This window comes from Pongo pygmaeus, chromosome 3 (assembly GCF_028885625.2).
Source record: "Pongo pygmaeus isolate AG05252 chromosome 3, NHGRI_mPonPyg2-v2.0_pri, whole genome shotgun sequence".
In the NCBI taxonomy this organism is placed as follows: Eukaryota; Metazoa; Chordata; class Mammalia; order Primates; family Hominidae; genus Pongo; species Pongo pygmaeus.
Window position 1 is genome coordinate 113584013 of NC_072376.2, and position 20173 is coordinate 113604185.

Sequence of the window (20173 nt, forward strand, 5' to 3'; positions counted from 1 at the left end):
TTCAATTTTATACATATCTTAAAAAACTTGAGGAAAAAAGCTTATTATTTTTACCTACTTACTGTTATCTCTTCAAAATTCACTTAGTAATTCTCCCCTTGTTGTTTCTACCACTTTAAAATTACAAAGTCATAAACTTTATCCAATCCTTATTAGACTCTTACATGGAAAGATTCTCCTTAACCAAAATAAATATATCATAAGTGGCCAGGCGCAGTAGCTCACGCCTGTAATCCTAGCACTTTGGGAGGCCGAGGCAGGTGAATCACAAGGTCAGGATATTGAGACCATCCTGGCTAACACAGTGAAACCCCATCTCTACTAAAACTACAAAAAAATTTAGCCGGGCGTGGTGGCGGGCGCCTGTAGTCCCAGCTACTCGGCAGGCTGAGGCAGGAGAATGGCATGAACCCGGAACGGAGGTTGCAGTGAGCCGAGATCACGCCACTGCACTCCTGCCTGGGAGACAGAGTAAGACTCCATCTCAAAAAAAAAAAAAAGAAAAAAAAAGATATATATCATAAGTATTATTCTTTTGTCCTCCCCATCTAGATTTACTATGCCTCTGTCAAGGTAGTGGTTACATTACTGTGGTAAGCAATGAATTCAGTTTTGTCTTATTTACAGGCTATTTTGGTAGTATTTTCCAGTAGTCAAACAGTGTTGCATGAGGAAGTGATGCCAGGAGCTGTGACCATCCTTTGCAACCACAAGGACGGAAGCCAATAGAAGAATAGTGTGAGAAGGAAGGAAACAGCCTCAGTCCTTGGTGATGCTGTTGAGCCATCAAACTAACCTTGGGCCCTCGAAGTCGCAGATGTCCTTGTCTGCGAATTGTAAATGTCTCTGTGGTTTGGTTTGAACCCAGTTAGGTATTTGGTTACGTGCAGCCGAAATAACTCCTGATACAAACACTGATTTGGCTCCATCTTAGCTTCTCATTCTCATCACTTTTTGTGCCCCACCCCTCCTTTGCTTTAACCAAGTGGTCAACATATCACTATTTTTCTGGATCTTTTCCTCTGCTCTCACTTTTTCCTCTCACACTGGAGCCCCCTCCGCAGCCTCTCCGGCTTTCCTCTAGGTAGGAAGATTCCAACCAAGTCAGTTTTGCCTAGGTTTTTCTGACTACACCTACCTTCTCAGCCCCCCACCACACTCACAGGTGCTCACACGCACATACACAATCTTCACCTACGGAATATCCGAAGCACTCATGTGACTCTGCATGCTGTTGAATACAACAATAACTAAAGTTTACTGAGTGCCTATTTTCTGCCAGGCACCATGCCTACTACTTTATTTGCATCATCCCTTTTGAAACCCATGAAAAGCTTATGAACTAATTACTGTCATTGCCTTCAATTCACCAGGGAGAAAATGAGACTTAAAGAAGCTTAGTTTCTCAAGGTCACACAGACATCTAATAAGTATCAGAGCTATAAAAATTCCAACCCAGGCCTAACTGTAGGCCAGGACTGGTGTCAAGTACCCTATACAGAAGTGAGTATGTATGGCACACACATTGATTTATTTTCACTGCCACTGCATATTGTGAGAGACTATATTTTGTCTTGAATTTCACTGTACTCCTTCCTCTGCCGCAGGCCTAGTAGAAATAGCTACACAATAATGCACCAGTTGATCAGGTGGTAGTCCTCTCCCCAAGCACTCTCACGTGCTCCAGCTGTGGCCTTCCCCTCTCTATAAACACAGCTATCTTTATTAGCCTGTGACTAGCCCTGTCAGAACCATATGAGTTAAATTTTACTAAGATGTTAATAGCTCACAAAGGTTGGTGGTTTCCTTCTCTGATTTGTATCTTAAAGAAAAAAAAAAGATTTTTAGAGAAGGTGCTTTTGAACTCAAAGGAATGACTCATGGTAAAACTTCCGGAAGGTAAACAGTGTTGAATATATATTCAAAAGGCATTTTGTGAGCAAATTCTGGCAAGCTGATGGTGATAATGGGTGTGGTGGTTGTTATGGTAAGGTAGGGTAGTGTGAAATAAGCAATCTTTTCAATATGAAATCATTTCATTCTCTTCAAGGCACAGGCCGCTTTTTTCATTGATTCTTCACCAGGAATCTCCAGATACTACACCACCACTTATCTCCTGTTTCTGGGTGAAGTCTAATACACTAAAACAACAACAACAAAAACCACTGCTTTCTTCTCATAACCTTTTTAGTTGTGAATGTTGTATTACATACTTAAATAATTCCCACATTTTTGTGTAAATTTATATCCATTAAACAACTATAAATGAAAATTAATCATGCATAATCTTGTGTAACAGCTGTGTTAAGCAGTAAAATATTTGCCTGTGCTAGAAAATCTGTAGAAATAAAAATATAGAACTGAATTTTAAGTTAGCTGTAGAAATAAATTGGACTAGGTTTCTCAAACTTGTCTGATCCATAAGAATTTTGGTGGATGCTTATTAAAATGTAGGCTCCACTCCAGACCTTTGGGGACCAGGAAATTCTTACGAGAAAGAACAGGAAACATTGAACTGGGGTAAGTGTTTCAGCTGTTCTTCAATAAGGGTTTGCCATTTGGAATCTGGGAGTGCCCACACCATAAGGCCATGCCAAAAAATATTTTATTTCTCCTTCCCTACCTCCCCTTCTTCCAAGAAACACTATGCTAGGCAGTGTTTCATCCTAAGAATGCAAAGATAGCAACAATGCTCACTGCAGTGCCAGATAGACAATAAACAATTACATGCAGTGGATTAAGTGTAAAAACAGAGGTAGTACAGGATACTGTGTGCTTAGAGAGGAGGAAATGACTCATTCCAGTATTTAAGACACATCTGACATCTGCAGATAGAAGATGCATGAACACAGACCCAGAGGATTGAGGAAGCCTGGTGTCTTCCGAACATTGTAAGAAGTCCACTATGGCTGAAGCTCAGGGTCAAGTTTGGGGTAGATGAGACTGGCAGGAATCAGATCGTCAACACACTTACATGCCACCTTGTAAGACTTTCTGCAGGACAGTCCTGCAGACAATCTGGAATTGTTGAGAAGCCTAAATGTTTCCAGCAATTGGTATAAAAAGATTTGAAAATATAAGATGACAAAAATGCCTTAGGGGTGAAGTTTAAGTCAACTTTGTTCTAAGCTAATATTCTATAGTCAATTAAAACTTTGATAATCTAGTGGAGATTCTTCAGCTGATATATGGCAAAATACATAAAAGAAAGAGCTGCTTTGGTTGATGCAGAAAGCTCAGTCCCGTGTCAGTATTCCTGGAAATACAAGCTTCTAGCCAACAGTTTGCAAATCGAAGTTCTGTGTTTTCGGAAGACTGAATAATTGCATGGATATTTAGAATCTTACGACTGAAGGGTAATTTAGATATCATCTAGTTCAATGTCTATCTTTGAAGAGAGTTTCTTCAACTACATCCAGTATAACTCCTTCCAGGCAGCATCACTCGGGAGGTGTCTAGGCACTGAATAAAGTTTGCCCGGGTTTTAACACTTGCAGCAAAGGGGAGGCACTTGCACTCTCCTGCAGCTTACTCTGGTCAAGCAGAGTCATTCCTTAAGCATCTATCCTATGGTAATTAGGCATCTTTCTGATTTAAAGAATGTCTTTTGGGATAACCAACTTGGTATTATATCTATCATGACTTCTGCTGCTCACCTTTTAAGTTTCTTCAGTCCTTCCTTAAAACAGACCCTCTCTCCTGCTGGGTCTCCATTCTCCCACATGCATTCCGATTTGACAATGTTGCCTTTTCAAAATTCCATCACCAGACATAGGTACAACAATTCTTTCACTACTTTCTGCCTCCCATTTCTATGTATGCATCTTTTCAAAAAGAAATGTGTCCTGAAAGGGCCTGGTCAGGGGCTTTTCTGGCTAATATTACCTTAAAATATATAAAGAAGGAATATCCATGAAACGAAAGAGCAGCTCAGTGTTAAGCCTGACAGTGACTCACTGTACAATGGAATGCTGACATTTAACATTATAATAAAAACTGGTATGTTGTTAAGATTGGCAGGCATTTTGTGTGTGTATGTGGAAAAAATAAGAACCTAGAACAGTGAAAGGAACATGGCAGAGACCTAGTGTTTGAGCAATGAATAAAGTAAAAAGCCACATAACAAGGGAAAAGGACATCTCTTCAGTTGCGGAGATATCAAATTTGTTCAACCCAAGGGGCTTTCAGTTTTGAAGAAACTGGTGGGGCAAACTGAAAGGTCCCCTTTTCTAAATGGAGTGTGACAAGAGGGATCCAGTGATTGAGAGACATGAAGTAGTAAAGTGAAAGTGTGAGACATTGAAGACAGACCATTCCCATGGTGCCTCCTACGGGGCTGACTTCATGTTGGGGGCCCTGGTTTCTGGGTAGAAAAATGGATGTGTATTAAAATTTATTTCACATGGATGTGCTGAGGGTGAGAGGCAAGAAGTGTTTCAGGATAAGGCCATTCTGAGGGTTTCAGCATCACCATGACACCACGTTCTGGGCTGATGCCACGAGATACTTCCAGCTTTGATGTCATCCTAAGTCATACACTGTAGATGGGCAGAGATGTTTCTCTTCCCCTCCAGTTTGTTCACCTCATCACACAAGTTTGGTCTCTGAAGATTTTTCTTTCTTTTTCTCAAATACCATTTACGGAGAACAGAAGTAGAGGATATTTTAGACAGGAAAAACAGCTGATGCAGGGTCAGTCAAATCTAGCTCTTCGTTCTTGAAACAGTTGAAAATTCAGCACTGAGTTTGAATCCCATGAGAGTGAAGTCACCGTGGGGACTGGGTGCAGGAGGTCGGGGACAGGAGGTTGTTTCTGTGTGTATGTCTGTGTCTGTGTGTGTAACCAGAGGTACACTGGCATGAGCAACTAAAGAATTCTATAGTTTCCCCAAAAGTGAAGGAGAGAAACCTAATAATTGATCGTCTGGAAAGGTTATCCCTTTTGAAGAAATAACTAGTTCTCTATCAACTTTTTTTGAGAGACCAAAATATTATGGAAAAATACACAGTATCACTTTCCTAACCACTGATCAGAAAGCCCAAGCAATACTCACATCAACTGCTTATTTTAATGTCAAATGTTTATTTCTATGCCATAGTTGCCTCAGCACAATTTGTAAAAGAAAGGAATCCAAAAAAATGAATTTTTTTTAGTCAGGATATTTTCTCTGCAGTTATAAGCAAGAAAATAAACATCATGATACCAGAATCACCATTTCTTTCACATCATTCTAGTAAGTTGCATCTAAATATTTTCCTTGGTTGCCACTTTTTTTAGGATGGAGAAATATCCACAGGAAAAAATGTCTGAATTCATTAAAATAAACTTGGGATAGTCTTAGCCAGACTACATCTAGAACATCTTTGTTTGGGTATGCTATATCACTAATTGCCATATTCTTATTATTTAATATAACAGGCATACTTTATTATATAAAACAAAGTGCACTAAAGATGAACAATGTTACAAACAAACTGAAATTTGGTGTATCTTAAATCTTCAGGTGATTAGATAGTAGCTGAAGCATGGGTATACAAATTTCTTATTAATACAAATGCAACTCTTTTCTGTGATGAAAATGCACTTAGTAGCCTAGTACTTTTTGCTTTAGCAGATAGGGCATCCAATACAACTGAAACAACCTGATAACAAATTAATTTTATTTTTCAATAAAAAGGAATGCTCTGGTTTCTTAACTGGCTCCTTGAGGAAGCCAGAAGATGGCATCTGCTCTTTAAATAGACTTCTCTTATCTGATTTGAGACACAAATCCACCAAGATTCTTACAGTGGAAGTAGGCACCACCCCTCACATCACGAGGCCCCTAGGAAGAAGCCTGTGGAAATCAGCCTGTGGTGTGTGGTGGTGGGCCAGCACCTAGAAGACACATGGTGGTTGTGCACATAAATCCCTTCAGCGGACTCAGTGGAAGGATGAGAATTCTGTAAGTTCATGCACATTTTATTGAGTAGTAATATAAAATGCTTTTTCTTTTTCATTGTTACAAGTGCATGCTTTGATTGCCAACATGTCAGAAGTCAAATTACAAAGGCAAGGCTTTAGGCTGTAGTGAATTACTTGGGCACTTATACAATTGTTAAAAAATATGAATGGACTTTTGTTGTTGTTGTTTTCAAAATGAACCAGTTGTAACCCGTAACTGATATACAAAGGGAAAAAAGTGAAAAAAGTACATATTTTGTGGCACATGACAGAACAGAACAAAATAACTAAACTGTTATGACATTAACAGTTACCATGCATTTAGAGTTTCACATGTAACTACAAACTTATTATAATTTCACAAGGTTTGCTAAACATGCTAACCATCTACATGTGCACTGACAAGCTTATGTTAAAAACTTTAAAGAATACTCTCCCCTTTAGATTTTTTCAAAGCTTTTTTTGATTACAAAATTTCAAAGGCATTAAGCATTTTAGAGAATATAAAGTACGCCAGTATACATACATTTCCAGTATATGTCAGACCACTAAGCGCATTACAGTCCCATACAGGCCGATACAGCCATTTTTTTTTTCTTAAAAAACATGCATAGGCAGATTTTTTTTTTTTTTACAGAATATAGATGCTTTATCACTGTACTTAATATGGTGTCTTGTTCACTATACTTAAAAATGCACCACTCATAAATATTTAATTCAGCAAGCCACAACCAAGACTTGATTTTATCAACAAAAATCCCTAAATATAAACAGCAAAAAAGATAGATATAATTATTCCAGTTTTTTTAAAACTTAAAGAAAAGATATTCCATTGCCGAATTAATAAGATAAGTGTTATATGGAAAGAAGGGCATTCAAGCACACTAAAGAAACCTGAGGTAAGCATAATCTGTACAAAATTAAACTGTCCTTTTTGGCATTTTAACAAATTTGCAACGTTCTTTTTTTTCTTTTTCTGTTTTTTTTTTTTTTTTTTAAGACTGCCTAATTCAGTTTATAGCCATTGTCTGACAAGAGTAGCAAAACATTATCAATAAATAGTCCTTAGTTTGTACATCATTTTGTTAAAAATGTTTGATGTCATCCATTTTTAGTGCTGCGACTGTAAACGTACAATAGAGTAAGAAATTAGACAAAGTTTTCATGTCCAGTAACAGAATAAAAGGCCTTTCATTAACCTATCTAGAAGTCCCCAATGCGGTAGGAAAACATGTTCATTCCCCTAACATTGCAGTATATACTAGCATTAGCTTTCTTTTTAAAATTTTTTTTCTCTATAAGCATTTTTAAAAGGCATACCCAAAAGAGGTGTTTAATCACCATCCCCACCAAAATATAGTTTATTATCTCTCTCTCTTTTTTAATGATAGTGTAAACTGAATCCAATTCCTGGCCCCCAGAGCAAATAAGCTACTGTCAGAGGCAAGAACATCCAACTGCTGATATGCAGCAATCCCCATCATGCCCTGCAGCTCAAAAAAAAAAAAAAAAAAAAAAAAAGTGAACAGGAAGTGGTCACTGAATATTGCTGCTATTACTGCCATTGCTGTCCGTGCCGTTAGTCTCTGAGGTGAGAGCCTTGTTGATGGAGTTAAGGTTGGCGTCAGAGGGCATGGCATCTCTGCGAGGCGGCATCCTCTCATTAATTCGGTCTAAGCCCTTGGCTTCCTCGAAGCTAGTGATCTTATGTTGTGGTGAAAATCCTTTGATAGCTAAACAGAAAATCATTAAAAAAGAAAAACAGGATTATCCAAAGGAAAACAAAGGGCACAGCTGTTGCAGCAGGTGATGTTAGAGATTTCTCAGTGAGAGGGAATCCTTCAGTGAAGAACAAAGTGACGGGACCTGCACACCACACAACAGACTCCTTACCATACTCGGAGGTAACCAAAGGTTTGAAAACAGCCAATGTCTCTTGCCAACCAAAATGTCCTCTTGAAGTTATTAAGATGTAAGCATTTCTCCTGTCTTCATGAAAGTTTAGATCAAAGAAATCCAAAGTGGACACGTAAAGAGGAAAGCTGCTTTCAGGGACAAGCCTCTAGAACCAGCATCAACTGGCCACATCATTAGCATGATTACTGCATCAAACACCTTAACCTAGACAGGCTGCAGCATGTCCCTCTTTGTATTCTTCCATTATGCTAGGTAATGGCAAACTCAGTGGAATCAGTATGTCTGCTATACCTAAAAACCTAGTAAAGGGCTTAAAGCAGGAGCTAGAAAAGGAATTAACCGGGGGCATTTCCATGCCATCTCAGAATCCCAGAAAGAACTTCTTGACAAGCAACTCAATGATGACATGAAAAAAAATGAAATTATAAACTCCTGTCTCCACTTAACTTTGGAAGCATGTGGAGTGAGTGACAAGGTAAGAGAAACTAAAAAAAAATCAAGATAAGATCACTAGGTAGAAACGTATTGTCTGCCCTTCAGCAGTGAACAGGTCAAACTGATGTTCATCTGGTATCCATTACTGCCTAAATGAAAGAAAAACTCAGTAGATCAATGTAGATGTAAGTGATGGTTAAATAATAACAAGGAAAAAAATGCCTTTCACAATATTTAGCAAAAATGAATTGAACTGGTTTTGGTCCTATTCAATTACAACACGGAATTCTCAAAGTGGGAATGATACTTGATTTTTTTAAAAAAGTAATCTTTAGTGTGCTACAGAGATAGGTAAGGCATTTGTACAAAAAACTTAATGATTTCTTCAGTGAGTACACCAACTGGTGAGCTGCAAATAAAACACATAAATGGGGAACCAATGACATCAGTTTGCTTTACTCCCTGTGAAGTGCAAGCCAGATATTTCAGGGCCAATCACCAATGCTCAATTGGGCTGCATCACCATGGCTGATTAAGGATAATTTCATGGTACCTTTATCCTCCCAACCTTATTTGGGGGAAAAAAAAAAAAAAAAAAGGGGAAAGCAGTTTCAAGCTGAAACTTTACCAGCCACTCCTACACAAATGTGCAGTGCCTTTTATTAGTATGGATGAGATTCCTAAAAGATATACACAGTTGTTTCAATACTCATTAAAAGATGAGAAATAGTATTTCCCCCCTCTGCATTTTAAAGGTTAGCATAATGGTGATTAGTCAACTGTGAGAGGAATAAGATGGGGAAATGAGGAAAGACCAAGGCCCAAAGCAAAGCTTGTTAATTCTTCTCTAATTTAGTAATAAATTGCAAAATAATAGAGCTGTCTAACGAGCACCCACCCTGAAAACTAACTCAATTATTTTGAAATACAAAGGAATAGCATGAAGTGGTACTCTACGGTTTTTTTTTAGACTACTGTGAATATAATTTCATCATAATTAACAGGTATAAAAGTTTGTCATCATTATCATTTATGAAATGATTTAATTAGTGTAAATGGTAAAAGTGAAATTTCTAGGTTTTAAAAGCCAATAGGGTGGGAGTGTTAAAATTAAAAATCTATCTAGAACAATGGATACTTCTGGAATGGGGCTCCATTTCTAATCATTTTTGTCATCCTGGTATGGAAGAATGTGCTCTGCTGTAGTTGCTGGTCAGACAATGGGTATTAGCAATTTACATTGGTAGTATACTTAACACAACACAGAGTCACAGAAACCACAGAAAACAGCCAAACTATCAACAAGAATGCACACTGCAGATTAGAATTTGCCAAGAGGAATAGAGAATTCCCACATAAATAGCAGTTTATTCACTGCTATTTAGGAAGCAGTTGTATTTTCTCTTACAGTGCTATTGTTTCCCCTACCATATCCAAATCATGTACAAATTGGAAGAGTCTAAAGTGGCACTTTTTATATCATACCAAAGGACCATATGCACATAATTTTGAGAAAAACAAAAAAGTTACCTTGCAAGAACAAAATACAACTGAAGAATTTTGTTTTAAAGGGGAACTTCAAATTATTATTTTTGAAATTTCCAAAGGATATGGTATGTATAATATGAAAAACTATTTTGATATGCAGTTCTCTTGTAACTATATATTTAAAAAACAGTCAAGTAAAAAGGCAATACTAAAGGGTCGACTCTACTGTCCTTGAGCAGTGCTAGAACACAGTTGGAGATGGACACTTCTTGATGTCCCCTGCGTACAGTGCCTGGCACAAAGCAGACACGCAGTACACATTCATCAATTGAGTGCTACTTGATACTCGCTATTCTTGTTATCGGCCACTTCCACAGCCACTAAATGGTTTTGAACCTTTTATAATATTTTGCTGGTGTTAATTCTCATACAAATACCAGTAGGTTACAATTTGATTTAAGATTACCAGAACTGTTCATCTTATATACAGCTGTCTCATGTTGGAATATATTTTAGAGATACAAATTAATGTTGAACTACAACAAAGCACTATTTAAATGAACATTTTTTTCCTTTGGCTACAAACTTCTGAAGACTAGAATTAAGATGGCTATTTTTATTCTCTTCAGTGCTGCCTGAAAGTGATTTGAGGGAGGGACATGGTTCAGCTCAAAGATTATTGTTTTATAAGCTACTGGTCAAAACAGCTGCCATAACCCCCACCCCACATCATTCAAAATATATAATCCTTTTGTTTTCTGTGATTATACTATTCATCATATACAAAAGTCAAACAGCTTTAAGGGAAAGAAACAAACAAACAAACCATAGAAGGACATTTTCCCCTTTAAAGCAAGAACATTTTGGTTAATACTGAGCCACAACTGTTAGCTCAACACCCACACACTCTGTACAAGCTACAGCAAAAAAATGAATACACCCAGCAGAGCCCTTATCTGTTGCAGGTACAACAGAAAGGGGACTGGCCAATTTACCTTCATCAGCCTCAATAGCCTCAACAGTAGCTGAAGAGAAGAAAGGGGGTGCAAAATGAATGAGAAAAATGAGCAGAGGATTTTTTAACTCTAAGAACAAATCAGTGACCACCAAAGGAGCTAAGAGAACTAATGTTCCTGTAAGTGCTAGATTCTGGCACAGACAACAAAACAGAAATGCTAAAAAAAAAAAAAAAAAAAAAAAAAAAAGAGAGAGAAAAAAATGCCACAGAAATTATAAATTTAATTTATGAGCTGGATACACCTATCTGTGTTAAATGTTTTGGTGTTTGCCCACTAAATAAATAACAAACAATTAACCCTTTAGGAAAACAGGAAAATTTCTTTTACATGGACTGAATTATAAGAGATTATGTAAATCTCAACTGTGCTTCTGACTCACACAGAATACTATATAACCTCTGCTATGCTTGGTGATTTAGTTTTAAAATGCCAGACAAAATAGCAGAATTTGAAGCAGTGCCACAATATCAGTGGGATCATTCGCACTATTTAATATTAAACAGCACTATTTCCTGATGTGATGGAAAAGCACGGAGATTCAAATTTAAAGGAAAAATAAAAGTCAGGGTGTCTAAGGAGATAATGCATGTGACTCTTTAAAGATAAACACATCAGGCATTACTAGATTTGGGGGTTGGTGGGTAGGAAGAGGGTGAAGGAAAAAGAAAAAAGGAAACGAATGATATAATCTGGACTTATTTTTCCAGCAAGCCCAATTACGTTTTCTTTTCCTTAGTGGAATATCCTTTTTGGAAGTAAAATTCTTAAAATGTTACAAATCAGGTGGTAACGTGCCAGTAGTGGCAATAATTCTATTAGCATTTTAAAGAACAGGCAGCCTAAATACTGAATATACAGGAACAGCATATTTCAGAGGCAGAACTTGAAAAGCCCACTGCTTTATCAGCAATTTTTGTAACAAGGTTAGGGTCTAAACTTTCACTATATAAGTATATGAGTCTTTCTATGTTATTAAGATTAGTTTATACTTCCCTAATTAAATCTTAAAATGCAAAACTTCTCTGTAACTCCAAAATGTTTAATATTAAAATTCTACCCCTTGACTTTAATTTGCATTTTTCTTATAATTCAAGATTTTAAAACTACAGCAACTGCCAAATGTGCACTATAACTTACTTATGGTGGATTCTAGATTCCTTATGATAAAAATGGAGAATGGTTATCACCATGGAGAGAGAGTACATAGCAAAGTTGTAAGTAGTTTACCCTTTTAGACAAATTGAAGGGCATCAGGCAATACATTTTGGAGTCGTATCAATGTATGTGGTTTAAAATATATAGTAGGTTTTTAAACCCATATAGAAAGGTTCCAACCCGTATGTCTTTTATGTGTATGTGTGTTTGTGTGTAGGTTCAACCATAGAAAACCACAAACCAATGGATTTAAAATAAAATAAAACCAAATAACCTAAGTAAAAACACAAGTGAAAATCTGGAAATGAAACAAAGAACTGGAAAAACTTAAGTAACGTAAGTTTAAAAGTAAGCAAAACATCCAGAATCACACCAGCACTGACATATTAGAACTATGTACTGCCCACTATTAAATGTTCTAAAGCGAATGTTAAATGAACACTATTAAATGTGTTCTAAAGCCCACAGTTTCTGATAATACACTTGCTGTGCCTTAAAATGTGCTTATCAGAAACTAGATTTCAGTCAGTTAGGTAGACGGTACATTTTGGACATGTAAATGATCCATTTATGCTAATGTTTTAGTAAGATATTTAATTTGGTAGAAAAACTTTTGTGTTTTTTTTTTAAAGTTGTTAAAATAATTCCTAGCTGTAAATTTAAAGGGGACATTTACTTCTCAATACTATGTATCTTCCTACCTTCATTTAAAAATTTTTGTCTTTTTGTAAAATCTCAAAAGACACTGATTCGGAATATATTCATCTGAAAATAAAGACAATTAATGTGATGCAGCCATGATGTGATCATTCAGCAATACTATATTCATGAAGTTGATCATTACTCTTCATGTAGAAGTTTATTGAATAATATAAATGAGAATAGTGAGTCTTCTAGGTTGAAGGGCAGGGACAGAAAAGAAAATACAAAAAAGATTCAAAGAAAGATACAAGAAAATAAGCAAGAGGCCGAGAATGTTTTGAAAAATGTTATAGCATACTTTCATTTTAATTTTTTGCTGTTAAAGCCTCATCTAATAGCAATTTCCTACTGTTAAAATTGTACTGTATGTAATAATAATAGTAGTTAAAATTGATAACAAATGTAACAAAAGTGAAAGAATATATAGGACTGTGCTGCTAACATGGTAGCCACTAGCCTCCTGGCTTATTTAAATTAAATTTAATACAAATTAGATAAAAGAAAATGTTTAGTTTCTTGGTTATATTCCCTATATGCTCAACAGTCATATGTGGCTTCTGTACGGATACAGAAATTTCCACTATCACAAAGAGCTCTGTTGGATGGCACAGGTCTAGAAAGCTACACATTTTAACACAAAATCTGTATTATAAAGGAAATGTTCATCTTTTTTCAAAAATAAAATGTGGTTCTACTCAGTCTCTTGTTTTCAATTGATAAATCAGAGAAAAGACACAAATGGCTTCCAATTTCCATTCAAGAGGATAATGAAATCATCTCCTTAAAATCTAGACATACAGGTGTATTTCAGTGTTTGTGTATGTATGTGTTATCTCATAAATGAAACAGATAACCAGAATACTTATTAAAAATGTAATTAAAAAGTTGTTTTTGACAACGGAGTGGCTCAAAGTAGTCAAACCTATTGTGCATGTAGGCAACCTAAATGAGTTGTCCTGTAGCTAGGCTGAATATGTAGATTAACATGTGAATGAGGGAATGGGGGAAAGGTGGAGTAAAGACCACATGCCAGAGAATGAGGGAGCTATTATGTTGGACATGACTGATCAAACTGATTGGGGTTTCAGCCCTTCTGGCAGCTGAGAAGAAGAACTGAAGACCAAGACAGAGCTTAAATGAATCAATAAATCAGGGCTCTAATGACACAGCTGACTGCGATGCCCCGGCACACAGTCATACCCATCAGCCTGCTTACCGCTTTGCAGGGTTTGCTTCCCTCCAGAAAGTACTCCGCTGGGGAGCATGCCAGTTGGGGTCAAGCCTTTCAGCGTCAGCACACTCTCACTCTCTTCTCTGGAAGGCACAATGAGGGGTGACATTAACTTTTAATTTCTTTTGTGAAAAAGAAATGACTCAAAGGAAAAAAATGCATATAAGAACCCACATTTCCCTCTATCTTGGCTCTCTGGATCTTTTTTTAAAATTTTTTTTAACATACTTTATTTTAATTTATTTATATACTAGTAATGTTCCATAAATGATTGCTACAATAAAGTTTACATTATCTAATTAGGGAGGTTCTGCTTCTTTTGAGTACTGAAGATAGAGCAAACCATTTTGATTTTGTAATCAGGCATCTCAATACAAAGTGTTTGTTGTGCATTCTGTATGTTAAAAGTGAGCCTTAGAGAATGCTGATGTTAAGTTTTTCAGCCAAGGCTCCGCAAAAATAAGTGGAAGTCATTTGATTTGACGGAATAAAAAAACAGAGCATATGGAGATTGAAAAAAAATCTGATTTGAGGATTAGGGAATCAGGAATTACATTTGGTGGACTTTTAGAAATTAAGGAATTTAGTAATTTAGATGTTACATGAAAAACACATAAAATAATGGCAAGTAGCCAATAAACCTACTGGTAAAATTTCCCAGCTTTTTTTTTTCAGTCACTTTCCCCACTGATTTGCTAATATAAAATTATTTTCTTACTCAGCATGACAATTATTTTACAATCAGTTTTAAGTGCATCATTATTTTAATTATATTTATTAATTACTTGACACTATTAATCATTTTGAATTGTTAAATCCTCATAATTAAATAACCATGACTAAATAACCACTCACTCTTTCCACACAGCAATATTGCAATCCTATATAACCAGAAAAAAGTCTTTAAAATACAAATTGTATATATACACATACACACACATACATATATTTGTGCGTATATATATATACACACAGACACACACACACACACACACAGGGAGAGACTTTAGTATGTAGAATTATCTACTCCAAATTTTTACGAAGGTGTCTCATGTGACTCAAACAGAATTCCTGAACTTCTCCCCAAACCTGCTGCTTCCACAATCTGTCTTCAACTCAGAAATTAGCAATTCCATCTTTTAGTTACTTAAGAGTAAAGGATCACTCTTTAACTCTTTTCATCCTAATTCCATATCCATTACATCAGCAAAAATTGAGGGCTCTACCCTCAAAATATTTCTAGTTTAACCATTCCCACGTGGCTACTACTGCATCTCTTTTGACAACAGCTTTGTTGAGATATCAACTTGGCACAGAATTAACCTAAAGTGTTAGGATTCAATCAATGGTCTTGAATATATTCACAGAGTTGTAGAACTATCACCATAATCAATTTTAGAACATTCTCATTACCCCCAAAAGAAACTTCATACCCATTAAGCAGTCACTCCCTATTTCCTTCAGCCCTGTATCACTTCTAGTCACTTTCTGTAGATTTGTTTCTCTTGGACATTTCATGTAAATAAAATAATACAAAATACAGCCTTCTGTGACTTCCTTCTTTTGCTCACCACCAGCATCACCTACCTGGATTGCAGGAGCCTTCCGAATGGTCTCTCTGCTCCATCCCAGTCACAAGCTTGCCCCCTCCTCCCACAGCTGTTCTCAGTATGGCAGCCAGGGTGAGGCTTTTCATACCTATGCCAAATCCTGTCACTTGTGTATTCAGAACTCTCTAATGGCTTCTCCTCTCCTGATGGGTGAAAGGGAGGTTTCACAAAGGCCTTAAAATAAACAGCTACCCCACACTCTCCTGTTCGCACCCATCTCTTGGTCAACATTTCCTACCAATGTCCACTTTCCTTAGACATACCCAGCACACTCCACCGAGGGGGGCGCTGCACTTTCTTTGTCATCCTCCTGCCCTGGCATCTGTGCAGCTCACTCCCGCTCTGCCTTCTAATCTTTGCTCCAATATCGCCTTCTAAGCAAGAACTTCCTTACGAATGCCATTTAAAATAATAATAATCCCTTTCTCTACTCTTTCTCCCTTTGCCTATTTTATTTTTATCTAAGGCACTTATCACCCCTGAAAAATGATACAGTGTGTTTGAATGCCATTTAAAATAATAATAATAATCCCTTTCTCTACTCTTTCTCCCTTTGCCTATTTTATTTTTATCTAAGGCACTTATCACCCCTGAAAAACGATACAGTGTGTTTACTTGCTTGTTTCTGGTCTCCTGTCCACTCCATTCTCCTCCCACCACGCCCCCACCCCCTCCCCCAGCTAGACAAGCCTCGTGAGAGCAGGGGTTATTGTCTGCTTTAATCACTAATGCATCCACAGCACCCAGACTAGAACAGTACCTGGTACATAGCTCACATTTCAAAAATATTTGCCAAAAATAAAACAGTAAAAGTTGAATGGAGAATGGAAACGTTAATCCATATTTTAGATTTCTGTATCCTCTACTGAAAAGTTTACTTAAAAATAATAGGTTTGAGATAATTAATTATTGTTTATTTTCATGCAGGTATTTCAAACTTTTTAAGCTTCTGTGGTCTGTCAAACCACTAGAGGTCCCATGAAGAAATATATTGAATGACAATATGAGTTGGGAAAACTGGGAGTACCTCTAAAGAATGAACACAATTTTCCTTTGCATTCATATTCAAAATATGGCTTTTGCCTCATGAGTGATTATAATTCCTACATACAGAATCTTGGTGTCAAATCCTGTGTTAAACATGGTATTCAGGCTGGGCACCGTGGCTCACACCTGTAATTCCAGCACTTTGGGAGGCAGAGGTGGGCAGATCACTTGAGACCAGGAGTTTGAGATCAGCCTGGCCAACATGGTGAAACCTCATCTCTACTAAAAAATATACAAAAATTAGCCGGGTGTGATGGCATGCTCCTGTAATCCCAGCTACTTGGGAGGTTGAGACATGAGAATTGCTTGAACCCAGGAGGTGGTGGTTGCAGTGAGCAGAGATCGTGTCACTGCACTCCAGCCAGAGCAAAAGAGCGAGACTGTCTCAAAAACAAAACAAAACAAAACAATAAAACAAAACCCCCCCCAAAACATGGGACTCATCCAAAAAAAAAAACAATTACAACCTATAATGCTCTGAGAAAGCCAAGTAAATTAATAGCTTTTTACCTACAAAACTTTTCCGGTAATCTGAAGTATTCTTTTTAATCAATTTTGTACCAACAGTAGGAAGATCTTTTTGGGAAATCACATCTTTGTGGGGGTCACACTCAGGCTATCTCAGTCATAAGACTGATGTTGGGACATCATTTAACTTTCTTGGGCTTCAGTTTCCTTATCTATAAAATCACAACTGTAATTATGGGATTTCCATGAAGACTAAATGATAAACTGTTACAAAAGCCCCAGCATAGAAGATGGTCATTTTCCTTCCTTCCTTGCTTTTTTTTTCTTTCTTGTTCAACCACATTCCTTAGTTCCCTTAATTGTGACTGCCATTCCTGCCTCACAAGGAAGCCATGCTCTGAAAGGTTTCTAGCAGCTTCTTCATTTTTCAATTCCAACTATCTCTGCTGAATTCTCATTCAAACTGATATCTCTGCAGTAATTTCCTCTGATGACCATGCCCTCCTTCCTGAAAGACACTTTGCCCTAGGTGTTGTAATGCTTTTTTCTCCTGCTTCTCCTTCTCCTTCTCTGACATCTTTTCAGTTCCTAGGCTGATCTTTTTCTTCTATCTCCAGATCTGTGCTTTCTAATATGTAGGCCCCAGGTACATGTGGCTGTTAACCACCTGAGACATGACTAGTCGAATTAAGATGTGCTGTAAGTGTAAAATACACATGGGATTTCAAAGATGTAGTACAAATATAAGAATAGAAAATGTCCCTTTAATAAGTGTTATATTGATCAAATGTCAAAATGATAAAATTTTGGATATTTCTGTTAAACAGATTGTATTATAATAATTTCTTTTGTTTCTGTTTCTACCCCTTTTACTGTGGTTTCTAGAAAATTTAAAATGACAGATGTGGCTCACATTTTATTTCTATTGGAAAGCAATGTTCTGAAGAATTCTTTATTCTCCTCCTCTCACTTTTCCCGCTATCCTTTAGCAAGACCATCAGCTTACATTGCTGTACTCTTGTCTCAGTGTTGTTTACTCTCATCTACATTTCTTTTTCTTTCTTTCTTTCTTTTTTTTCTTTTTTTTTTGAGATGGAGTCTTGCTCTGCTGCCCAGGCTGGAGTGCAGTGGTGCAATCTCGGCTCACTGCAAGCTCCGCCTCCAGGGTTTATGCCATTCTCCTGCCTCAGCCTCCCGAGTAGCTGGGACTACAGGCGTCCCCCACCACGCCCAGCTATTTTTTTTGTATTTTTAGTAGAGATGGGGTTTCACCGTGTTAGCCAGGATGGTCTCAATCTCCTGACCTCATGATCCACCCACCTCAGCCTCCCAGTGTTGGGATTACAGGTGTGAGCCACCGTGCTCGGCCTTATGTCTACATTTCTAACCCTCGCCTCTCTCTGAACCTCCAGGGCAGAATTTCTAAGTGCCTCTACATAAATGCTCTGCCAAATTCAGTGCATCCTACTCTTCCCGATAAATACCTGTTAGGTATTTAAATTGAAAAATACTTCCTCTTCTTTAGACAATGGCATCCTATCAATGGCATAGACTGGAACCCCTGTAGAATATTCTGGAATATTTCCTCTCTCTTGTAGCCTCTCATATAGGTAAGGGTTCTCATAGCCAACACCAGAAATCTATTCTGGCTAATTTTAACAGGAAAGAGATATATTAAAGGTATTAGAGAGCTCACAGATCCAGAGAACTGGGCTTCGATGCTCTGTAGCTGGGAAGGGTAACAGTACCTGTTCATACTGTGGGGTGGGCTCCATGAAAGGCTTGCCACTGATGTTAACAGTCAATTGCAGAGCTCATACTAATGCTGTGTAGTTAGCTCCCAAAATGCTGAGGTGGAAGCTCTTCCACTGCTGGCCCATGAGATTCCACACCTGACAGGACAATTGCCGTCCTGCCTTGCTGCTTCCTCATGATGCTCAACTTGAAACAAAGCCTTACTTACATGCATTTATCTGACTGGCAAACCCCAGGCAACAGGCTTGTATTTTATCTGCAAGGACTGCTGAAAGACAGTTTTCTGGTTCCCTTATAAGGTTGCACATTTCCAAAACGTAAGAAACATGTTGGGCAAGTATACCTGACAAATTTGTACCACATTCCACATTCATTAATCACGTGCTGTTTTCCCAAATTCCTTGTATTTGTCCTTTCCTTTGCACTTCTCCCCCCATAGCCTGGTCCAGCCTTTTGCTGGGATTACTTCAAAAGCTTCCTAAATTTTTTTTTAATTTACATTTTATTTTATATTTATTTACTTTTTTCGTTATCCATACGTCACCTTGCTAGCCAATCTTCACGTTGCGATTAACATGTATAGTGAAACATGGGTTAGAGCATGCCTCTAATCTCATGAAAATAATTCTACAACTCCTGATTGCCTACACACACACAAATTAAATGTTTTAGCATGCTATTCAAAACACTCAAGGATATGGACTTCAGTATATTTTCAGTCTCCTTTTTAACTAGATTCCTCACTCACCTTCATGTCTTTTGCTAGTCAGTCCTTTAACACATTTAGAATTCATTACTAGACTACTAGTATTGCTTAGAATTTATACCAGACTACATAGCACAGTTTTGAGTAAGACTCTCATTAGTGTTGCTCCCCAACTGAGTCAGTTTGGACACTCTGCTTAGCCTCTCTCAGATTCAATTTCCTCATAGGAAAGTGAAGTCACCACAACCTTGCAAGCTTCCTGTGTTGATTATTATCAAATGTGCATAACATGGGGCATGAACCTGGCACTTAGCAAGTGCCCCATAAAAGGATGCCATTGATAGTGCTCTTAGGATTGTGTGGCTGTGCTCCTGATAATTTTTCCACTTCCAGGAATGCCTTTACCACATTTCTCCCTGCCCTGGAATCCAGCCTATCCTTCACAGCACTCCTCCAATTTTAACCTCTTTATGAACATTCCAGTCAGGAAACACAAGGTTCCTTCCTGTCTAATGCCACAGCAGGGTATCTATTCATGTAGTTAGCACACACTTTTTTTTTCTTTTTTTTTTTTTTGAGACGGAGTCTTGCTCTGTCGCCCAGGCTGGAGTGCAGTGGCGCGATCTCAGCTCACTGCAACCTCTGCTCCGGGTTCAAGAGATTCTCCTGCCTCAGCGTCCTGAGTAGCTGGGATTA

The 20173-nt window shown here is 37.5% G+C and overlaps 1 protein-coding gene across 6 annotated transcripts in view; it reads right to left on the reverse strand.

The window, feature by feature from the left end:
- Positions 1-5063: 5063 nt before the first annotated feature.
- PPP3CA (protein phosphatase 3 catalytic subunit alpha) overlaps positions 5064-20173 on the reverse strand; it is a 332878-nt gene continuing 317768 nt past the window's right edge. For 4 of the 6 annotated variants that reach the window (XM_054484215.2, XM_054484219.2, XM_054484218.1 and 1 more), the window contains 2 exons: positions 13877-13974; positions 5064-7677 (listed from right to left, as the gene is read on the reverse strand). In XM_054484215.2, the coding sequence (XP_054340190.1) occupies positions 7481-7677; positions 13877-13974 (295 nt within the window). In that variant the 3' untranslated portion in view covers positions 5064-7480. Of the gene's footprint in view, positions 7678-10779; positions 10810-13876; positions 13975-20173 lie in introns of all 6 variants that reach the window. The other 2 variants (XM_054484214.2, XM_054484217.2) reach the window with 1 other exon arrangement.